This window comes from Salmo trutta, chromosome 9, assembly GCF_901001165.1.
Source record: "Salmo trutta chromosome 9, fSalTru1.1, whole genome shotgun sequence".
Classification (NCBI taxonomy): Eukaryota; Metazoa; Chordata; class Actinopteri; order Salmoniformes; family Salmonidae; genus Salmo; species Salmo trutta.
In genome coordinates, this window is record NC_042965.1 from 48,661,598 (window position 1) to 48,682,924 (window position 21,327).

Genomic DNA, 21,327 nt, shown 5'->3' on the forward strand with positions numbered 1-21,327 from the left:
AGTCTTATATGGTGAGCTACCGAGGGGCTAGAAGTGTGTTATATGGTGAGCTACCGAGGGGCTAGAAGAGTCTTATATGGTGAGACACCGAGGGGCTACAAGAGTCTTATATGGTGAGCTACCGAGGGGCTAGAAGTGTGTTATATGGTGAGCTACCGAGGGGCTAGAAGTGTCTAATATGGTGAGCTACTGAGGGGCTAGAAGAGTCTTATATGGTGAGCTACTGAGGGGCTAGAAGAGTCTTATATGGTGAGCTACCGAGGGGCTAGAAGAGTCTTATATGGTGAGCTACCGAGGGGCTAGAAGTGTGTTATATGGTGAGACACCAAGGGGCTACAAGAGTCTTATATGGTGAGCTACTGAGGGGCTAGAAGAGTCTTATATGGTGAGCTACCGAGGGGCTAGAAGAGTCTTATATGGTGAGCTACCGAGGGGCTAGAAGAGTCTTATATGGTGAGACACCGAGGGGCTACAAGAGTCTTATATGGTGAGCTACCGAGGGGCTAGGACAGGCAAGCTCCATACTATTGTATGCATCAGTGACATGGCAGGAGATGTTTTGAAACAATTACTGCTTCGCATACAACCATATGAAATCTACGCGTTACAGCTGGATGAATCAACAGACGTGGCGGGCCTGGCTCATCTCCTGGTACATGTCTGTTACGTTTAAGGAAGACATCATCTTCTACAAACCACTGGAAACCAGGACAACAGGAGAGGATATTTTTAAATTACTGGAAAGCTATGTGATATCAAATGGACTTTTGTTGTCAGGATGTGTTGGTGTCTGCACTGACGGCGCAAAAGCCATGACAGGGAGACATAGTGGAGCGCGTGCAAGTAGTTGCTCTCATTTAGATAGGTTAGAAAACATTATATAGTTAAACCTGCAAAAGAGGGAATATAAACCAGGGGAAAAGAGGGAATATAAACCAGGGGGAAAAGAGGGAATATAAACCAGGGGGAAAAGAGGGAATATAAACCAGGGGAAAAGAGGGAATATAAACCAGGGGAAAAGAGGGAATATAAACCAGGGGAAAAGAGGGAATATAAACCAGGGGAAAAGAGGGAATATAAACCAGGGGAAAAGAGGGAATATAAACCAGGGGGAAAGGGGGAATATAAACCAGGGGGAAAGAGGGAATATAAACCAGGGGAAACGAGGGAATATAAACCAGGGGAAACGAGGGAATATAAACCAGGGGACACGAGGGAATATAAACCAGGGGAAAAGAGGGAATATAAACCAGGGGAAAAGAGGGAATATAAACCAGGGGGAAAGGGGGAATATAAACCAGGGGAAAAGAGGGAATATAAACCAGGAGAAAATGCACTACCCTCCCTTTACACAACCTTCCCCTATTTTGGACCACTCTCCCCTGTCTGTCCATTACTCACGCTCACTGTCTGACTGTCTGTCCATTACTCACTCTCACTGTCTGACTGTCTGTCCCTGTCTCACTCTCACTGTCTGACTGTCTGTCCATTACTCACTCTCACTGTCTGACTGTCTGTCCCTGTCTCGCTCTCACTGTCTGACTGTCTGTCCCTGTCTCGCTCTCACTGTCTGTCTGTCCCTGTCTTGCTCTCACTGTCTGACTGTCTGTCCCTGTCTGACTGTCTGTCCCTGTCTCACTCTCACTGTCTGACTGTCTGTCCCTGTCTCGCTCTCACTGTCTGACTGTCTGTCCATTACACACTCTCACTGTCTGACTGTCTGTCCCTGTCTCGCTCTCACTGTCTGACTGTCTGTCCCTTACACACTCTCACTGTCTGACTGTCTGTCCCTGTCTCGCTCTCACTGTCTGACTGTCTGTCCCTTACACACTCTCACTGTCTGACTGTCTGTCCCTGTCTCGCTCTCACTGTCTAACTGTCTGTCCCTTACACACTCTGACTGTCTGACTGTCTGACTGTCTGTCTTGTCTCACTCTTCCCGACTGTCCCTTTTTGGAACCAGTTAATTAGTAATCCAAACAGAGTTAAACAGCATGCTTCTTCTAGATCATCATTTATAAAAAAACTAAAATAAGTTGGGTACAGGAGGGTGTAAGTGGAGTCTTCGAAGCAGCTGAGTGAGTGTGTGACAGTTGTTATAGTGGAGCTCCTCTGAGCATGTTGGTGTTATGTTTACATCCTAAACTCCCACCACGAAGAACAACAGCAGAAAGACCAGCTTCATGCACTATGGCTAACTGCTTGTCACTCATGGACAACAGATACAGCTGTGATTGGAAAGATAAGATGTTTTACTACCATCTCGGTAAATTCCAGTGTTGCTTTATGGTTATTCACTGCAGAAATAAAACAATGTTGAAGTCTGATGAAAGAGCGAGGCGTTTATCTGACTATCTGAAACTTTCTGCCATCATGGTATTTACTGGTCTGGTTGTTGCTCTGCAGCTGGTTGCTAGATGGTAGAATTCCGCTCTGGTTAAAATCTGTTTTATAATAAACAGCTCAGTGATATCTCTGTATCTCTGTTCAGATATGAAACACCTGTGTTTCATAGTGTTTGGTCACGCGCCGATGCTCTTCTTCTCTGAGCCACAGTGATGACAGACTGGGTGTCTTTCCCCTAAACAGGAGACCAACCAACCACAGAGCGGAGCTCAGATGTCCAACCAATCACAGAGCAGATAGAGCTTTGAGGTAAACCCACCTAGCCAAGGCCTTGTCCAATCACAGAGAAGCATCTCAGTTTGACCAACAGGTGACCGCTCCCCCCTCCCTGTACCTCCTCTTAGCGCGTTTTCATCTCAGATAGGGGGAAAACATCATCCTCTCATCTGATGATCATCTACCACCTTGTCTAGAAGGGGTCTTTGAAGGAGTGACCAGATTAGATTAGCCAATCTTACTAAAGTGTTACTGTAGAGTTAGGGTTAATACAGAGTTACTGTAGAGTTACTGTAGAGTTTCTATAGGGTTACTGAAGAGTTAGGCTTTCTGTAGAGTTACTATAGGCTTACTGAAGAGTTACTATAGGGTTACTGTAGAGTTACTATAGTGTTACTGTAGAGTTACTATAGGGTTACTGTAGAGTTCGGGTTACTGTAGAGTTACTATAGGGTTACTGTAGAGTTACTATAGGGTTACTGTAGAGTTACTATATTGTTACTGTAGAGTTACTATAGGGTTATTATAGAATTAGGGTTACTGTAGAGTTACTATATTGTTACTGTAGAGTTACTATAGAGTTACTGTAGAGTTACTATAGGGTTACTGTAGAGTTACTGTAGGGTTACAGTAGAGTTATTATAGGGTTACTGTAGAGTTACTATAGTGTTACAGTAGAGTTATTATAGGGTTACTGTAGAGTTACTATAGTGTTACTGTAGAGTTACTATAGGGTTACTATAGGGTTACTGTAGAGTTACTATAGGGTTACTGTAGAGTTACTATAGGGTTACTGTAGAGTTACTATAGGGTTACTGTAGAGTTACTATAGGGATTCTATAGGGTTACTATAGGGTTACTGTAGAGTTACTATAGGGTTACTGTAGAGTTTCTATAGGGTTACTGTAGAGTTACTATAGGGTTACTGTAGAGTTACTATAGGGTTACTGTAGGGTTACTGTAGAGTTTGGGTTACTGTAGAGTTAGTATAGGGTTACTGTAGAGTTACTATAGGGTTACTGTAGAGTTACTATAGGGTTGCTGTAGAGTTTGGGTTACTGTAGAGTTACTATAGGGTTACTGTAGAGTTACTATAGGGTTACTGTAGAGTTACTATAGGGTTACTGTAGGGTTACTGTAGAGTTCGGGTTACTGTAGAGTTAGTATAGGGTTACTGTAGAGTTACTATAGGGTTACTGTAGAGTTACTATAGGGTTACTGTAGAGTTAATATAGGGTTACTGTAGAGTTAGGCTTTCTGTATAGTTACTATAGGGTTACTGTAGAGTTACTATAGGGTTACTATAGGGTTACTGTAGAGTTCGGGTTACTGTAGAGTTAGTATAGGGTTACTGTAGAGTTACTATAGGGTTACTGTAGAGTTACTATAGGGTTACTATAGGGTTACTGTAGAGTTACTATAGGGTTACTGTAGAGTTCGGGTTACTGTAGAGTTACTATAGGGTTACTGTAGAGTTACTATAGGGTTACTGTAGAGTTACTATATTGTTGCTGTAGAGTTACTATAGGGTTACTATAGAGTTACTATAGGGTTACTGTAGAGTTACTATATTGTTACTGTAGAGTTACTATAGGGTTACTGTAGAGTTCGGGTTACTGTAGAGTTACTATAGAGTTACAGGAGAGTTACTATAGGGTTACTGTAGAGTTACTATAGGGTTACTGTAGAGTTACTATAGGCTTTCTGTAGAGTTACTATAGGGTTACTGTAGAGTTACTATAGGGTTACTGTAGAGTTACTATAGGGTTACTGTAGAGTTACTATAGGGTTACTGTAGAGTTACTATAAGGTTTCTATAGGGTTACTATAGGGTTACTGTAGAGTTACTATATTGTTACTGTAGAGTTCGGGTTACTGTAGAGTTACTATAGGGTTACTGTAGAGTTACTATAGGGTTACTGTAGAGTTACTATAGGGTTACTGTAGAGTTACTATAGGGTTACTGTAGGGTTACTGTAGAGTTCGGGTTACTGTAGAGTTAGTATAGGGTTACTGTAGAGTTACTATAGGGTTACTGTAGAGTTTGGGTTACTGTAGAGTTACTATAGGGTTACTGTAGAGTTACTATAGGGTTACTGTAGAGTTTGGGTTACTGTAGAGTTACTATAGGGTTACTGTAGAGTTACTATAGGGTTACTGTAGAGTTACTATAGGGTTACTGTAGAGTTACTATAGGGTTACTGTAGAGTTAATATAGGGTTACTGTAGAGTTAGGCTTTCTGTATAGTTACTATAGGGTTACTGTAGAGTTACTATAGGGTTACTATAGGGTTACTGTAGAGTTCGGGTTACTGTAGAGTTACTATAGGGTTACTGTAGAGTTACTATAGGGTTACTGTAGAGTTACTATAGGGTTACTATAGGGTTACTGTAGAGTTACTATAGGGTTACTATAGAGTTCGGGTTACTGTAGAGTTACTATAGGGTTACTGTAGAGTTACTATAGGGTTACTGTAGAGTTACTATATTGTTGCTGTAGAGTTACTATAGGGTTACTATAGAGTTACTATAGGGTTACTGTAGAGTTACTATATTGTTACTGTAGAGTTACTATAGGGTTACTGTAGAGTTCGGGTTACTGTAGAGTTACTATAGAGTTACTGTAGAGTTACTATAGGGTTACTGTAGAGTTACTATAGGGTTACTGTAGAGTTACTATAGGGTTATTATAGAGTTAGGGTTACTGTAGAGTTACTATATTGTTACTGTAGAGTTACTATAGAGTTACTGTAGAGTTACTATAGGGTTACTGTAGAGTTACTGTAGGGTTACAGTAGAGTTATTATAGGGTTACTGTAGAGTTACTATAGTGTTACTGTAGAGTTACTATAGGGTTACTATAGGGTTACTGTAGAGTTACTATAGGGTTACTGTAGAGTTACTATAGGGTTACTGTAGAGTTACTATAGGGTTACTGTAGAGTTACTATAGGGATTCTATAGGGTTACTATAGGGTTACTGTAGAGTTACTATAGGGTTACTGTAGAGTTTCTATAGGGTTACTGTAGAGTTACTATAGGGTTACTGTAGAGTTACTATAGGGTTACTGTAGGGTTACTGTAGAGTTCGGGTTACTGTAGAGTTAGTATAGGGTTACTGTAGAGTTACTATAGGGTTACTGTAGAGTTACTATTGGGTTACTGTAGAGTTACTATAGGGTTACTGTAGAGTTACTATAGGGTTACTGTAGAGTTACTATAGGGTTACTGTAGGGTTACTGTAGAGTTCGGGTTACTGTAGAGTTAGTATAGGGTTACTGTAGAGTTACTATAGGGTTACTGTAGAGTTACTATAGGGTTACTGTAGAGTTAATATAGGGTTACTGTAGAGTTAGGCTTTCTGTATAGTTACTATAGGGTTACTGTAGAGTTACTATAGGGTTACTATAGGGTTACTGTAGAGTTCGGGTTACTGTAGAGTTAGTATAGGGTTACTGTAGAGTTACTATAGGGTTACTGTAGAGTTACTATAGGGTTACTATAGGGTTACTGTAGAGTTACTATAGAGTTCGGGTTACTGTAGAGTTACTATAGGGTTACTGTAGAGTTACTATAGGGTTACTGTAGAGTTACTATATTGTTGCTGTAGAGTTACTATAGGGTTACTATAGAGTTACTATAGGGTTACTGTAGAGTTACTATATTGTTACTGTAGAGTTACTATAGGGTTACTGTAGAGTTCGGGTTACTGTAGAGTTACTATAGAGTTACAGGAGAGTTACTATAGGGTTACTGTAGAGTTACTATAGGGTTACTGTAGAGTTACTATAGGCTTTCTGTAGAGTTACTATAGGGTTACTGTAGAGTTACTATAGGGTTACTGTAGAGTTACTATAGGGTTACTGTAGAGTTACTATAGGGTTACTGTAGAGTTACTATAGGGTTACTGTAGAGTTACTATAAGGTTTCTATAGGGTTACTATAGGGTTACTGTAGAGTTACTATATTGTTACTGTAGAGTTCGGGTTACTGTAGAGTTACTATAGGGTTACTGTAGAGTTACTATAGGGTTACTGTAGAGTTACTATAGGGTTACTGTAGAGTTACTATAGGGTTACTGTAGGGTTACTGTAGAGTTCGGGTTACTGTAGAGTTAGTATAGGGTTACTGTAGAGTTACTATAGGGTTACTGTAGAGTTTGGGTTACTGTAGAGTTACTATAGGGTTACTGTAGAGTTACTATAGGGTTACTGTAGAGTTTGGGTTACTGTAGAGTTACTATAGGGTTACTGTAGAGTTACTATAGGGTTACTGTAGAGTTACTATAGGGTTACTGTAGAGTTACTATAGGGTTACTGTAGAGTTAATATAGGGTTACTGTAGAGTTAGGCTTTCTGTATAGTTACTATAGGGTTACTGTAGAGTTACTATAGGGTTACTATAGGGTTACTGTAGAGTTCGGGTTACTGTAGAGTTACTATAGGGTTACTGTAGAGTTACTATAGGGTTACTGTAGAGTTACTATAGGGTTACTATAGGGTTACTGTAGAGTTACTATAGGGTTACTGTAGAGTTCGGGTTACTGTAGAGTTACTATAGGGTTACTGTAGAGTTACTATAGGGTTACTGTAGAGTTACTATATTGTTGCTGTAGAGTTACTATAGGGTTACTATAGAGTTACTATAGGGTTACTGTAGAGTTACTATATTGTTACTGTAGAGTTACTATAGGGTTACTGTAGAGTTCGGGTTACTGTAGAGTTACTATAGAGTTACTGTAGAGTTACTATAGGGTTACTGTAGAGTTACTATAGGGTTACTGTAGAGTTACTATAGGCTTTCTGTAGAGTTACTATAGGGTTACTGTAGAGTTACTATAGGGTTACTGTAGAGTTACTATAGGCTTTCTGTAGAGTTACTATAGGGTTACTGTAGAGTTACTATAGGGTTACTGAAGAGTTACTATAGGGTTACTGTAGAGTTACTATAGGGTTACTGTAGAGTTACAATAGGGTTACTGTAGAGATACTATAGGGTTACTATAGGGTTACTGTAGAGTTACTATAGGGTTACTGTAGAGTTCGGGTTACTGTAGAGTTACTATAGGGTTACTGTAGAGTTACTATAGGGTTACTGTAGAGTTACTATATTGTTACTGTAGAGTTACTATAGGGTTACTGTAGAGTTCGGGTTACTGTAGAGTTACTATAGAGTTACTGTAGAGTTACTATAGGGTTACTGTAGAGTTACTATAGGCTTTCTGTAGTTTTACTAAAGGGTTACTGTAGAGTTACTATAGGGTTACTGAAGAGTTACTATAGGGTTACTGTAGAGTTAGGCTTTCTGTAGAGTTACTATAGGGTTACTATAGGGTTACTGTAGAGTAACTATAGGGTTACTGTAGAGTTACTGTCAAGTTGTGTATGGTTCACACTGCAACTCTTTGCCCAAACTTGAAAAAGGCCTTTAAGGACTGAAGGACGCAAGGGACAACTCAATTTTCTTCTAACTTCTTTTATTTCTTTAGTCAGTTAGTTAGTTAATTAGTTCTTTAGTTAGCTTGATAATTAGTTAATTAGGTTGATAACCTTTAAAGGCAAAACACAAAAATAAATATACATTACTTCAAGTAAGGTCATTTCAAATTAAATACATAATCTCAATGTAGTCATATTATCTAAATTATACTATATACTAAATTAGACAATTGGTCTCAATTCTCAACACAAATAAACACCTAAGTTGCAACAATTTTACACAACAATGTCCATGTGCCTACCGGTTGAGTCTCCAGAATCCTAAATGAGCTGAATGTGTATGGATGAGTCTCCTCTTCTGTGAAGGACTTCCAGTGAAATGCTTTTCCACCAAACATTTCACCACCTGCTATCACAAAGGTGCACCAGTATATATGTTCCCCAGGGAAACACAAGCTAATGATGGGTTCCACAATGCATACACTCTTTCGCCCCCTGCTGGTGTTTTATCTTTGAAATCAGTTGAAAATCTGAACGCCTTGAATATCAATACCTGTCTTTTGACGCAACACCTCCCACTTGATCTCCTGGTTCTTGAACCCAAGGAGGTCACATCGGCTCCATCTTCGATGGCTTTACTTCTGCTCTTCTACAGGTAATAACACAACCAATCGCCTGACGTCCCTTTGAAGAATTGTAGCAGGGATTTTGGTTGAACGTTTCTTTGCTTTGTCTCCACAAACATGCTTCAAAGTTGAGATGGGATAACTTGGGAAGGTTCGTATATTTGCATCTCTCACAATGCCCTCCTTGTCAGCGTTGACATTGACGACCCTACCAAGCTTATACTGACTCCTCAAAGCGTTCTGGTCTGCAAGCCAGACGACGTCTCCAACGGCCACGTTTCGCTGCTTTGTGTGCCACTTACTCCTCACAAACAGGTTAGGTCCAGCCAACTGACTCCACTTCCTCCAGAACCAGTTAACTTCTGCTTGAATGACTCTTAACCGTTTGTAGGAGTAGTCTTCAAACTCAAAGCTTCCTAAGTCTCCGCTAGGTCCAGTCCTTCCAAGCAGAAGAGAATTAGGACTGATGTATTCTATGCAGTCCTCCCGGCTCTGAGTCCTGGCATCTATGGGCCTTTCATTGGCAAGGTTAGCAGCCATGAACATAAATGTTTGAAACTCACTCCATGTGAAGAGTCCTTCGCCTCTCATATTGTGCAAGGCCCGCTTCACAGTGCGAACAGCTGCTTCTGCAGCACCATTCCTGTGAGGGGAGTCTGCTGGGTGGATCTTCCAGCTCCACTCTGTTCCATGCTTTGAAGCTTAATTTTCAAGCTCAGATGTAATTTGTTGATCCAGGAAGTGGTAGAGCTCTTTGAGGGCAGGTCTGGCCCCCACAAAGTTCTTTCCAGGATCTGACCACAGTTTCTTTGGATGCCCTCTCAGTGCCGTGAATCTTTGGTAGGCCAGTAAGAAGCCTTCAGTTGACTGGTCACTGATAACATCTGTGTGTATAGCTCTGGATGCCATACAGCAGAAGACAATTCCCCACACCTTGAGCTTGACTTTCTTTCTCACCTCGTCCTTGACTTCATATGGTCCAAATAAGTCCACTGTTGTATACTCAAATGGTCTGGCTGGTGTTATACGCTCGGGTGGAAGGTCACTCATGATCTGTTGGCACTTTCTGGCCCTAGCCTTTCTGCACACCACACAGTTGTCAACTCTCTTTTTAGCCAGCTTCCGGCCTTTTATCACCCAGGCTTTCTTCCTCATCCGGAGGAGTGTACCTGCTATTTCTTCATGGTTTGCATCATGAGCCTCTTGGGCTAGGAGAGTGGATATCCATGCCTCATATGGTAGAATTGGTACAGCAGTCTCGTCCTCATCAAAGATCTTGAACCTCCCTCCACAAACCAAGAGCCCAGTCTCTTCATCTCTGTAAACAGCGAGTCTGTTGAGAGTGGTGCCTTGAAAGGTTATACCTTCTTGAGCTGCAAGGAACAGGTCTCTTAGTGCATCTTCACACTCCCCAACAGTGAGTACAGCTTGTTTGCCTCTGGACTTCCAGTTTGTTGAAAGAATTTCCTCCCACTTTGGTTTATCTGAGGCTGAATTCCTGGTCAACACTTCTTTCCATTTCGTTGCAGCTCTCCAAACCCAGGCAATGACTCGGATCAGCCTGGTCAGGCTGCTGAATTTCCTGATGTCAATCAGTTTTGTTACCGCAGAGCCAGCTGGTGGTCTTCGGATCTTAGTCTTAAGTTCATCTGGGTTATTTTGCCTGCTTTGCTGTGCATCACTCTGACTTTCCTTCTGAACTCCCACTTCAGGAAGTACATCATTCTTGTTTCTCTTGGCCTGCGCTCTGGTCAGTGCTGCAGAGAAATATTTCCTTTGAAGTTTGTTTATGCCTTCCTTGGCATAAGCTGCAATTTCTTTGGCTGACTTCTGTGGCCACTCTTCCATGGGTTGCCGCAGGAACGCTGGTCCATTTTGCCACATGGAATCTTCTTGGAGGTCTTCCGGGGCTGCCCCTCTTGTTATGATGTCAGCACTGTTCAGGCCTCCCGGGATCCACCACCAGTCTTCGACAGATGTGGATTTCTGGATCTCTCCAACTCTGTTCGCGAAGAAAGATTGATACCCATAACTGTCTCTCTGGATAGCTCCCACCACAGTTTGACTGTCCAGCAGATGGATCCATCGTTCAATTTCTATACGACTGTGTTTTTCAACGTACTTTCGAAGTCGTGCTGCGCAGACAGCACCGCAGATTTCAGCTTTCACTGCCTCCCCCTTTTGGTCCAAAGGTGTGAGTTTTGCTTTGGACTCAACCAACCTGACTTGGATGCCTTGCTCGGTTTCCCATCTGAAGTACACTACGGCTCCATAGCTCTTCTCACTTCCGTCAGAGAATGTTATTCCCCAAGGTTTACCAATCCAGTTGACTGATGTGAGGCTTCTGTGGAAGGTGATTTGGCTAAGACGTGTGTACTCCTCAAACAGTTTGATGGCTTCTTCTCTCAATTGTTCAGACAGAGGTTTGTCCCACGTGTTTCGGGTCAGAGTTTTGCCTCCAGCTTCTTGAAACGCCTTTCTGACAAGAATGGCGCCCTTTTGTTTGGCAGGTGTGACGAGGCCTATTGGGTCATACAGGCTAGCTACTTGGCTTAGCAGTTCTCTTCTCGTCAGTGGGTTTGGAGTTTTCCCTCTCACCTCTTCTTCAAGGAGATTTTGTCCGACTCTCATCTTCTTTTTCCTCTTTGAGAAATTGATTGAAGTCATTAGGTACAGTTTGTCCTCTTCAACAAGGTATCCAACTCCAAGGGCTTTATTGTCTCCTTTCCTCATCTGGTTTGGGAGAATAAGTACTGTCCCTGACACCGCTCCTTGTTCTCCTGGTACGATCTCCTGCCTCTCACTTTGGCCTGACCGGATCCAGGGTTTGAGGAAGAATCTGCCTGTCAGGATCTCTTCAACTCTTTTGGTGTCCTTGTCCAGCTTTTGTAAGTCATTATGGGAAGTCAGGATGTCATCGACATAGGCATCCTCTTCAAGGATCCTACGTTCCTCCTCCAGGTGAGCAAACATGGGCAGTTTTGCTGTCTCTCTCATGGCCAGTTGTGCAATGCACCCTGCTGGTCGATCGCCAATGTTGACTCTGGTGATGGCATACTCTTCAATCTCTTCCTCCTCAGTGTTTCTCCAGAGAAATCTGTGGAGATGCATCTCCAGGTTTTCTAACCACACCGAATTGTACATCTTCCTGATGTCGCCAAGAGCAGCATGGACACCTCTTCTGAACCTGAGTAGTACTGCTCGGATGGGATTGAGGACATCAGGCCCTTTCAGCAGCAGGTCATTCATGCTGACCCCTTTAAACTTCTGGCTGCTGTTCCATACCAGTCGCACAGGTGTTGTGACAGAGTGTGGGTTTGGCGCCACCAAGTGGCTGACATACCATACTGGTCCTTTCCAGCTGGCGATCATCTCTTTGGTAAGTTTCTTTGCTGCTCTTCTCTCCACCATTTCATGCACTTGAGCTGTGTATGCTATTTTCCACTCTGGCTCTTTCTTGAGTTGTCTTTCTGTTCTTAAGAAGGTGGCTTCAACCCCACTCCTGTTGTAAGGAAGGGAACTTGGATCTTGAATCCAGGGGTATTTTGTGTCCCAGTGCGGTTTATCGCTGTGAGCATCTGCTTTGATGTAGGTGAGGCCTTTCCTTATGATCTCCAGCTCCCTTTCCTCACTCAGAGTCATTTCCTTGCCTCCTGGTTGACAATTGCCGCACCGGCATCCTCCACACTTCGGTTCGCAAGCTGCTCCAATGCTATCCCATTTCCACCAATCCAAGAACTTTCTGCGAGCTACTGTGCTTTTGGTTTCAGCTGTGAACTCTTGTGTTTTAGTTATCTCTTGATACTTGACAGCGGTTGCTCTCATGGATCGAGCAAAGTGCGTTCCAGACCTGTGCGCGGCCATATCGACTTCTTCAAACAGATCTGGATGTGCTCCACCAACAATCTTTCCTAGCGGGCTCTCCCATAAGACAAGGTCTCCAATCACCTTCACTCTTTGCGGAGCAAGTCTTCCTTCGCGGTGGCTTATCAGTAGCTCAATGCTCTCCGGTCTCCTCAGATCTCCTAGACTGACTTCTGGGAAGAACTTCTTGAGTTGCTCAGGTTTGATGACTCTGTGGATGTTGGCAATTTCATTCAAACCATAGCAGACAAGCTCATGGGCTCTTTCTGTGCCTCTAGGCATTTTGACCCTCACTCTGAGGAGATATCTTCTGGTTTTAACCTTCATGGCCATCCCCCCAACTCCATGGACGACTAAAGTGATGTTTTCACTTCGAAGATTTAATCTCCTGGCAGCTCTGTGGGTGATATAATTTGTGTCCGATGCCAAGTCGATCAGGGTTCCAATTTTTTGTCCTGCATTGGCAGTTACCTCGAGCAGCATTAGAATAACTGGCAATTCTTCTACTGCACTTGACACAATCTCTCCAAGCTGGATCTTTTCACCACAGTTTGTCTTTGCGGTGATGTTGGTGAACGCTCTCTTGAATTTGTCTACCATCTCTGGGGAGAGTTTAGATACAAATTCTTCCTGCTCCTCAGTCCGCGTTCTCACATTGAATTGTCTTCTTTCTGAGTCACTCCTCCTGAAGTCTCCCTTCAGGCATAGAAAGAAATGGTGGTCTTTTTTACAGTTTCTGTTCCTGCACAGGTATGTCTCTTTGCATTCATCATCTTCTCCATGACAGACCAAGCACCTCTTGCAGGCCCCCAGCTTTTCTACAGCAGCCAACTTTTCCACTGGCTTCAGTTCCTTGAAACGCTTGCAAAATAATATTTTTTCTCTGTGCTTTTCATCACCACACACAACACAGCCTCCTTTCGTTGTGGACCGCGTGGACGCATATTTCCTCTCCATGCAAGCATTTCTCTTTTCTGGCCTTTCACTCACTCCCAGCTGCTCCAGTTTTTCAAGAATTTCCTCTTGTGTTTTCAGGAATTTAAGAAGGTTCTCAAAGTGATTATCTGGTGTGACATTATTCCTCGGATTAACCATGAAGACAAGCCACTCCCTCTTGATGTCGTCAGGTAACTTGCTTTCTATGGATCTGATCACTAGAGGGTTGTTGATGGCTCCTGTGTTTCCAAGCTCCGTGAGGTCATCCAGGGCCTTCTCTATAGTTTGGATCATGTCGATAACTTTCCTAGGCTGATTTGCCCTTAAAGCAGGAATTTTCTCCAGATCCTCCATTATCTCCAAGGCAATTGTAGACTTGTTTCCATATCTGTTCTCCAGCACCCTGAACATGTCCTCAGCAGTGTTGTAGGAAGACAAACGGAGGCCTCTGCATATCCTCTCATCTATACTGTCAATGAGTTGGATCCTCTTTACCTCGACTGAGCCTGTTGGTTCCCCCTGCTTTTGCAGACTCTCCCAGTCTCTTCTCCATCGATGGAAGTTCCTTTTATACCCACTGAACTTGGGTAGACAGATTGGCTTTATCCTCAGTGTCGGTTGTGGAGCTGCCATGGGCACCTGCGGCACTCTCCCTCCGACTCTCTCCTCTTCTGCAATTCTTTGTGCTGTGAGAAATCCTGCCCTCCTTGCTTCAAGGTTGTTGCCGAATGCCTTCAGATCCTTCACTCTCCCTCCGAGCCTTTCCTTTTCTGCCACCGGAATCCACATCTCCCACTCTGCTAGGCTTGCGATTGCATTTTGGACTTGTGTTTTCACCCTATCCCACCGTAGCTCAAAGCCATCTCTGTTTACAGCGGTAACAGGTATCTGAGCAACTCCATCACAGGCTGTCTCGGCTTCATGGATTGCAGACTTCACCTCATTTTCGCCATATCTAGGCCATAGATTGGACTGGACCATCTCCCTGACCTCATCCAATCGTGCTTCGCATTCTTGGAACGTCTTCTCAACTTCATTCTGCTTCTCCTTGCTCAGTTCAGCTTCTTCACCCTCATCGGTTCCAGCTTCAATGTCTGCCAGAAGGCCAGCCCTGTACTCGTCATTTGTCTCACTGACCGTCCTCGCCTCCGACTTGAGCTTCTTGAACTCCTCTTGTAGTTCTCTTTTAGTCATGTGCTTTGCGACTCTGCTGAGGAAGTTTGCCTGCTTGGTAAAAGTGCTTTTAGCTAAAGTTCTTTTTTGCTTCAGCTCCTTCACTGTTATTCCAAGAGCTTCCTCCGCCATGTTGAGACGTCAGTCAATATTCCTCTCTGCGACGACAGCTTTCCTGACTTCAGGCCGTTAATCCTTTTGTCTTCACTGCCACGCGGTTCTCAACTGTCAAGTTGTGTATGGTTCACACTGCAGCTCTTTGCCCAAACTTGAAAAAGGCCTTTAAGGACTGAAGGACGCAAGGGACAACTCAATTTTCTTCTAACTTCTTTTATTTCTTTAGTCAGTTAGTTAGTTAATTAGTTCTTTAGTTAGCTTGATAATTAGTTAATTAGGTTGATAACCTTTAAAGGCAAAACACAAAAATAAATATACATTACTTCAAGTAAGGTCATTTCAAATTAAATACATAATCTCAATGTAGTCATATTATCTAAATTATACTATATACTAAATTAGACAATTGGTCTCAATTCTCAACACAAATAAACACCTAAGTTGCAACAATTTTACACAACAATGTCCATGTGCCTACCGGTTGAGTCTCCAGAATCCTAAATGAGCTGAATGTGTATGGATGAGTCTCCTCTTCTGTGAAGGACTTCCAGTGAAATGCTTTTCCACCAAACATTTCACCACCTGCTATCACAAAGGTGCACCAGTATATATGTTCCCCAGGGAAACACAAGCTAATGATGGGTTCCACAATGCATACACTCTTTCGCCCCCTGCTGGTGTTTTATCTTTGAAATCAGTTGAAAATCTGAACGCCTTGAATATCAATACCTGTCTTTTGACGCAACAGTTACTATAGGGTTACTGTAGAGTTACTATAGGGTTACTGTAGAGTTACTATAGTGTTACTGTAGAGTTACTATAGGGTTATTGTAGAGTTACTATAGGGTTACTGTAGAGTTACTATAGGGTTACTGTAGAGTTACTATAGGGTTACTGTAGAGTTACTATAGGGTTTCTATAGGGTTACTGTAGAGTTACTATAGGGTTACTGTAGAGTTACTATAGGGTTACTGTAGGGTTACTGTAGAGTTCGGGTTACTGTAGAGTTAGTATAGGGTTACTGTAGAGTTACTATAGGGTTACTGTAGAGTTACTATAGGGTTACTGTAGAGTTACTATAGGGCTACAGTAGAGTTACTATAGGGTTACTGTAGAGTTACTATAGGGTTACTGTAGGGTTACTGTAGAGTTCGGGTTACTGTAGAGTTAGTATAGGGTTACTGTAGAGTTACTATAGGGTTACTGTAGAGTTACTATAGGGTTACTGTAGAGTTAATATAGGGTTACTGTAGAGTTAGGCTTTCTGTATAGTTACTATAGGGTTACTGTAGAGTTACTATAGGGTTACTATAGGGTTACTGTAGAGTTCGGGTTACTGTAGAGTTAGTATAGGGTTACTGTAGAGTTACTATAGGGTTACTGTAGAGTTACTATAAGGTTACTGTAGAGTTACTATAGGGTTACTATAGGGTTACTGTAGAGTTACTAAAGGGTTACTGTAGAGTTCGGGTTACTGTAGAGTTACTATAGGGTTACTGTAGAGTTACTATAGCGTTACTGTAGAGTTACTATATTGTTGCTGTAGAGTTACTATAGGGTTACTATAGAGTTACTATAGGGTTACTGTAGAGTTACTATATTGTTACTGTAGAGTTACTATAGGGTTACTGTAGAGTTCGGGTTACTGTAGAGTTACTATAGAGTTACTGTAGAGTTACTATAGGGTTACTGTAGAGTTACTATAGGGTTACTGTAGAGTTACTATAGGCTTTCTGTAGAGTTACTATAGGGTTACTGTAGAGTTACTATAAGGTTTCTATAGGGTTACTATAGGGTTACTGTAGAGTTACTATAGGGTTACTGTAGAGTTCGGGTTACTGTAGAGTTACTATAGGGTTACTGTAGAGTTACTATAGGGTTACTGTAGAGTTACTATAGGGTTAATGTAGAGTTACTTTAGGGTTACTGTAGGGTTACTGTAGAGTTCGGGTTACTGTAGAGTTAGTATAGGGTTACTGTAGAGTTACTATAGGGTTACTGTAGAGTTTGGGTTACTGTAGAGTTACTATAGGGTTACTGTAGAGTTACTATAGGGTTACTGTAGAGTTAGGCTTTCTGTAGAGTTACTATAGGGTTACTATAGCATTGCTGTAGAGTTACTATAGGGTTACTGTAGAGTTACTATAGGGTTACTGTAGGGTTACTGTAGAGTTCGGGTTACTGTAGAGTTAGTATAGGGTTACTGTAGAGTTACTATAGGGTTACTGTAGAGTTCCTATAGGGTTACTGTAGAGTTAATATAGGGTTACTGTAGAGTTAGGCTTTCTGTATAGTGACTATAGGGTTACTGTAGAGTTACTATAGGGTTACTATAGGGTTACTGTAGAGTTCGGGTTACTGTAGAGTTACTATAGGGTTACTGTAGAGTTACTATAGGGTTACTGTAGAGTTACTATAGGGTTACTATAGGGTTACTGTAGAGTTACTATAGGGTTACTATAGAGTTCGGGTTACTGTAGAGTTACTATAGGGTTACTGTAGAGTTACTATAGGGTTACTGTAGAGTTACTATATTGTTGCTGTAGAGTTACTATAGGGTTACTATAGAGTTACTATAGGGTTACTGTAGAGTTACTATATTGTTACTGTAGAGATACTATAGGGTTACTGTAGAGTTCGGGTTACTGTAGAGTTACTATAGAGTTACTGTAGAGTTACTATAGGGTTACTGTAGAGTTACTATAGGGTTACTGTAGAGTTACTATAGGCTTTCTGTAGAGTTACTATAGGGTTACTGTAGAGTTACTATAGGGTTACTGAAGAGTTACTATAGGGTTACTGTAGAGTTACTATAGGGTTACTGTAGAGTTGCAATAGGGTTACTGTAGAGGTACTATAGGGTTACTATAGGGTTACTGTAGAGTTACTATAGGGTTACTGTAGAGTTCGGGTTACTGTAGAGTTACTATAGTGTTACTGTAGAGTTACTATAGGGTTACTGTAGAGTTACTATATTGTTACTGTAGAGTTACTATAGGGTTACTGTAGAGTTCGGGTTACTGTAGAGTTACTATAGAGTTACTGTAGAGTTACTATAGGGTTACTGTAGAGTTACTATAGGGTTACTGTAGAGTTACTATAGGCTTTCTGTAGAGTTACTAAAGGGTTACTGTAGAGTTACTATAGGGTTACTGAAGAGTTACTATAGGGTTACTGTAGAGTTAGGCTTTCTGTAGAGTTACTATAGGGTTACTATAGGGTTACTGTAGAGTTACTATAGGGTTACTGTAGAGTTACTATAGGGTTACTGTAGAGTTACTATAGGGTTACTGTAGAGTTACTATAGGTGTACTGTAGAGTTACTATAGGGTTACTGTAGAGTTACTGTAGGGTTACTGTAGAGTTACTATAGGGTTTCTATAGGGTTACTATAGGGTTACTGTAGAGTTACTATAGGGTTACTGTAGAGTTCGGGTTAATGTAGAGTTACTACAGGGTTACTGTAGAGTTACTATAGGGTTACTGTAGAGTTACTATAGGGTTACTGTAGAGTTACTATAGGGTTACTGTAGAGTTACTATAGGGTTACTGTAGAGTTAGGCTTTCTGTAGAGTTACTATAGGGTTACTGAAGAGTTACTATAGGGTTACTGTAGAGTTAGGCTTTCTGTAGAGTTACTATAGGGTTACTGAAGAGTTACTATAGGGTTACTGTAGAGTTACTATAGTGTTACTGTAGAGTTACTATAGGGTTACTGTAGAGTTACTATAGGGTTACTGTAGAGTTACTATAGGGTTACTGTAGAGTTACTATAGGGTTACTGTAGAGTTACTATAGTGTTACTGTAGAGTTACTATAAGGTTACTGTAGAGTTACTATAGGGTTACTGTAGAGATACTATAGGGTTACTGTAGAGTTCGGGTTACTGTAGAGTTACTATAAGGTTACTGTAGAGTTACTATAGGGTTGCTATAGGGTTACTGTAGAGTTACTATAGGGTTACTGTAGAGTTACTATAGGGTTACGTTAGAGTTACTATAGAGTTACTGTAGAGTTACTATAGGGATACTGTAGAGTTACTATAGGGTTACTGTAGAGTTACTATAGGGTTACTGTAGAGTTACTATAGGGTTACTGTAGAGTTACTATAGGGTTACTGTAGAGTTACTATAGAGTTACTGTAGAGTTACTATAGGGTTACTGTAGAGTTACTATAGGGTTACTGTAGAGTTAATATAGGGTTACTGTCGAGTTAGGCTTTCTGTATAGTTACTATAGGGTTACTGTAGAGTTACTTAAGGGTTACTATAGGGTTACTGTAGAGTTCGGGTTAATGTAGAGTTAGTATAGGGTTACTGTAGAGTTAATATAGGGTTACTGTAGAGTTACTATAGGGTTACTGTAGAGTTACTATAGGGTTACTATAGGGTTACTGTAGAGTTACTATAGGGTTCATGTAGAGTTCGGGTTACTGTAGAGTTACTATAGGGTTACTGTAGAGTTACTATAGGGTTACTGTAGAGTTAATATATTGTTACTGTAGAGTTACTATAGGGTTACTATAGAGTTACTATAGGGTTACTGTAGAGTTACTATATTGTTACTGTAGAGTTACTATAGGGTTACTGTAGAGTTCGGGTTACTTTAGAGTTACTATAGAGTTACTGTAGAGTTACTATAGGGTTACTGTAGAGTTACTATAGGGTTACTGTAGAGTTCGGGTTACTGTAGAGTTACTATAGAGTTACTGTAGAGTTACTATAGGGTTACTGTAGAGTTACTATAGGGTTACTGTAGAGTTACTATAGGCTTTCTGTAGAGTTACTATAGGGTTACTGTAGAGTTACTATAGGCTTTCTGTAGAGTTACTATAGGGTTACTGTTGAGTTACTATATGGTTACTGAAGAGTTACTATAGGATTACTGTAGAATTACTATAGGGTTACTGTAGAGTTACTATAGGGTTACTGTAGAGTTACTATAGGGTTACTGTAGAGTTCGGGTTACTGTAGAGTTACTATAGGGTTACTGTAGAGTTACTATAGGGTTACTGTAGAGTTACTATATTGTTACTGTAGAGTTACTATAGGGTTATTATAGAGTTAGGGTTACTGTAGAGTTACTATATTGTTACTGTAGAGTTACTATAGAGTTACTGTAGAGTTACTATAGGGTTACTGTAGAGTTACTATAGGGTTACAGTAGAGTTACTATAGGGTTACTGTAGAGTTACTATACGGTTACTGAAGAGTTACTATAGGGTTACTGTAGAGTTAGGCTTTCTGTAGAGTTACTATAGGGTTACTATAGGGTTACTGTAGAGTAACTATAGGGTTACTGTAGAGTTACTATAGGGTTACTGTAGAGTTACTATAGGGTTACTGTAGAGTTACTATAGGGTTACTGTAGAGTTACTATAGGGTTATTGTAGAGTTACTATAGGGTTACTGTAGAGTTACTATAGGGTTACTGTAGAGTTACTATAGGGTTACTGTAGAGTTACTATAGGGTTTCTATAGGGTTACTATAGGGTTACTGTAGAGTTACTATAGGGTTACTGTAGAGTTCGGGTTAATGTAGAGTTACTACAGGGTTACTGTAGAGTTACTATAGGGTTACTGTAGAGTTACTATAGGGTTACTGTAGAGTTACTATAGGGTTACTGTAGGGTTACTGTAGAGTTCGGGTTACTGTAGAGTTAGTATAGGGTTACTGTAGAGTTACTATAGGGTTACTGTAGAGTTACTATAGGGTTACTGTAGAGTTACTATAGGGTTACAGTAGAGTTACTATAGGGTTACTGTAGAGTTACTATAGGGTTACTGTAGGGTTACTGTAGAGTTCGGGTTACTGTAGAGTTACTATAGGGTTACTGTAGAGTTACTATAGGGTTACTGTAGAGTTAGGCTTTCTGTAGAGTTACTATAGGGTTACTATAGCGTTACTGTAGAGTTACTATAGGGTTACTGTAGAGTTACTATAGGGTTACTGTAGGGTTACTGTAGAGTTCAGGTTACTGTAGAGTTAGTATAGGGTTACTGTAGAGTTACTATAGGGTTACTGTAGAGTTCCTATAGGGTTACTGTAGAGTTAATATAGGGTTACTGTAGAGTTAGGCTTTCTGTATAGTTACTATAGGGTTACTGTAGAGTTACTATAGGGTTACTATAGGGTTACTGTAGAGTTCGGGTTACTGTAGAGTTACTATAGGGTTACTGTAGAGTTACTATAGGGTTACTGTAGAGTTACTATAGGGTTACTATAGGGTTACTGTAGAGTTACTATAGGGTTACTATAGAGTTCGGGTTACTGTAGAGTTAGTATAGGGTTACTGTAGAGTTACTATAGGGTTACTGTAGAGTTACTATATTGTTACTGTAGAGTTACTATAGGGTTACTGTAGAGTTCGGGTTACTGTAGAGTTACTATAGAGTTACTGTAGAGTTACTATAGGGTTACTGTAGAGTTACTATAGGGTTACTGTAGAGTTACTATAGGCTTTCTGTAGAGTTACTATAGGGTTACTGTAGAGTTACCATAGGGTTACTGTAGAGTTACTATAGTGTTACTGTAGAGTTACTATAGGGTTAC

At 41.1% G+C, this 21,327-nt stretch overlaps 1 protein-coding gene across 1 annotated transcript; it reads right to left on the reverse strand.

Annotated features, from left to right (window-relative positions):
- Positions 1 to 8,787: 8,787 nt before the first annotated feature.
- On the reverse strand, positions 8,788 to 11,484 carry LOC115200693 (uncharacterized). Its single transcript, XM_029763904.1, has 2 exons — positions 10,483 to 11,484; positions 8,788 to 10,392 (listed from the first exon to the last, which is right to left on the reverse strand). Exons 1-2 carry the CDS (start codon positions 11,416 to 11,418, stop codon positions 9,388 to 9,390), a joined length of 1,941 nt encoding a protein of 646 aa, XP_029619764.1. The 5' UTR covers positions 11,419 to 11,484; the 3' UTR covers positions 8,788 to 9,387.
- Between the last annotated feature and the right edge of the window lie 9,843 nt (positions 11,485 to 21,327).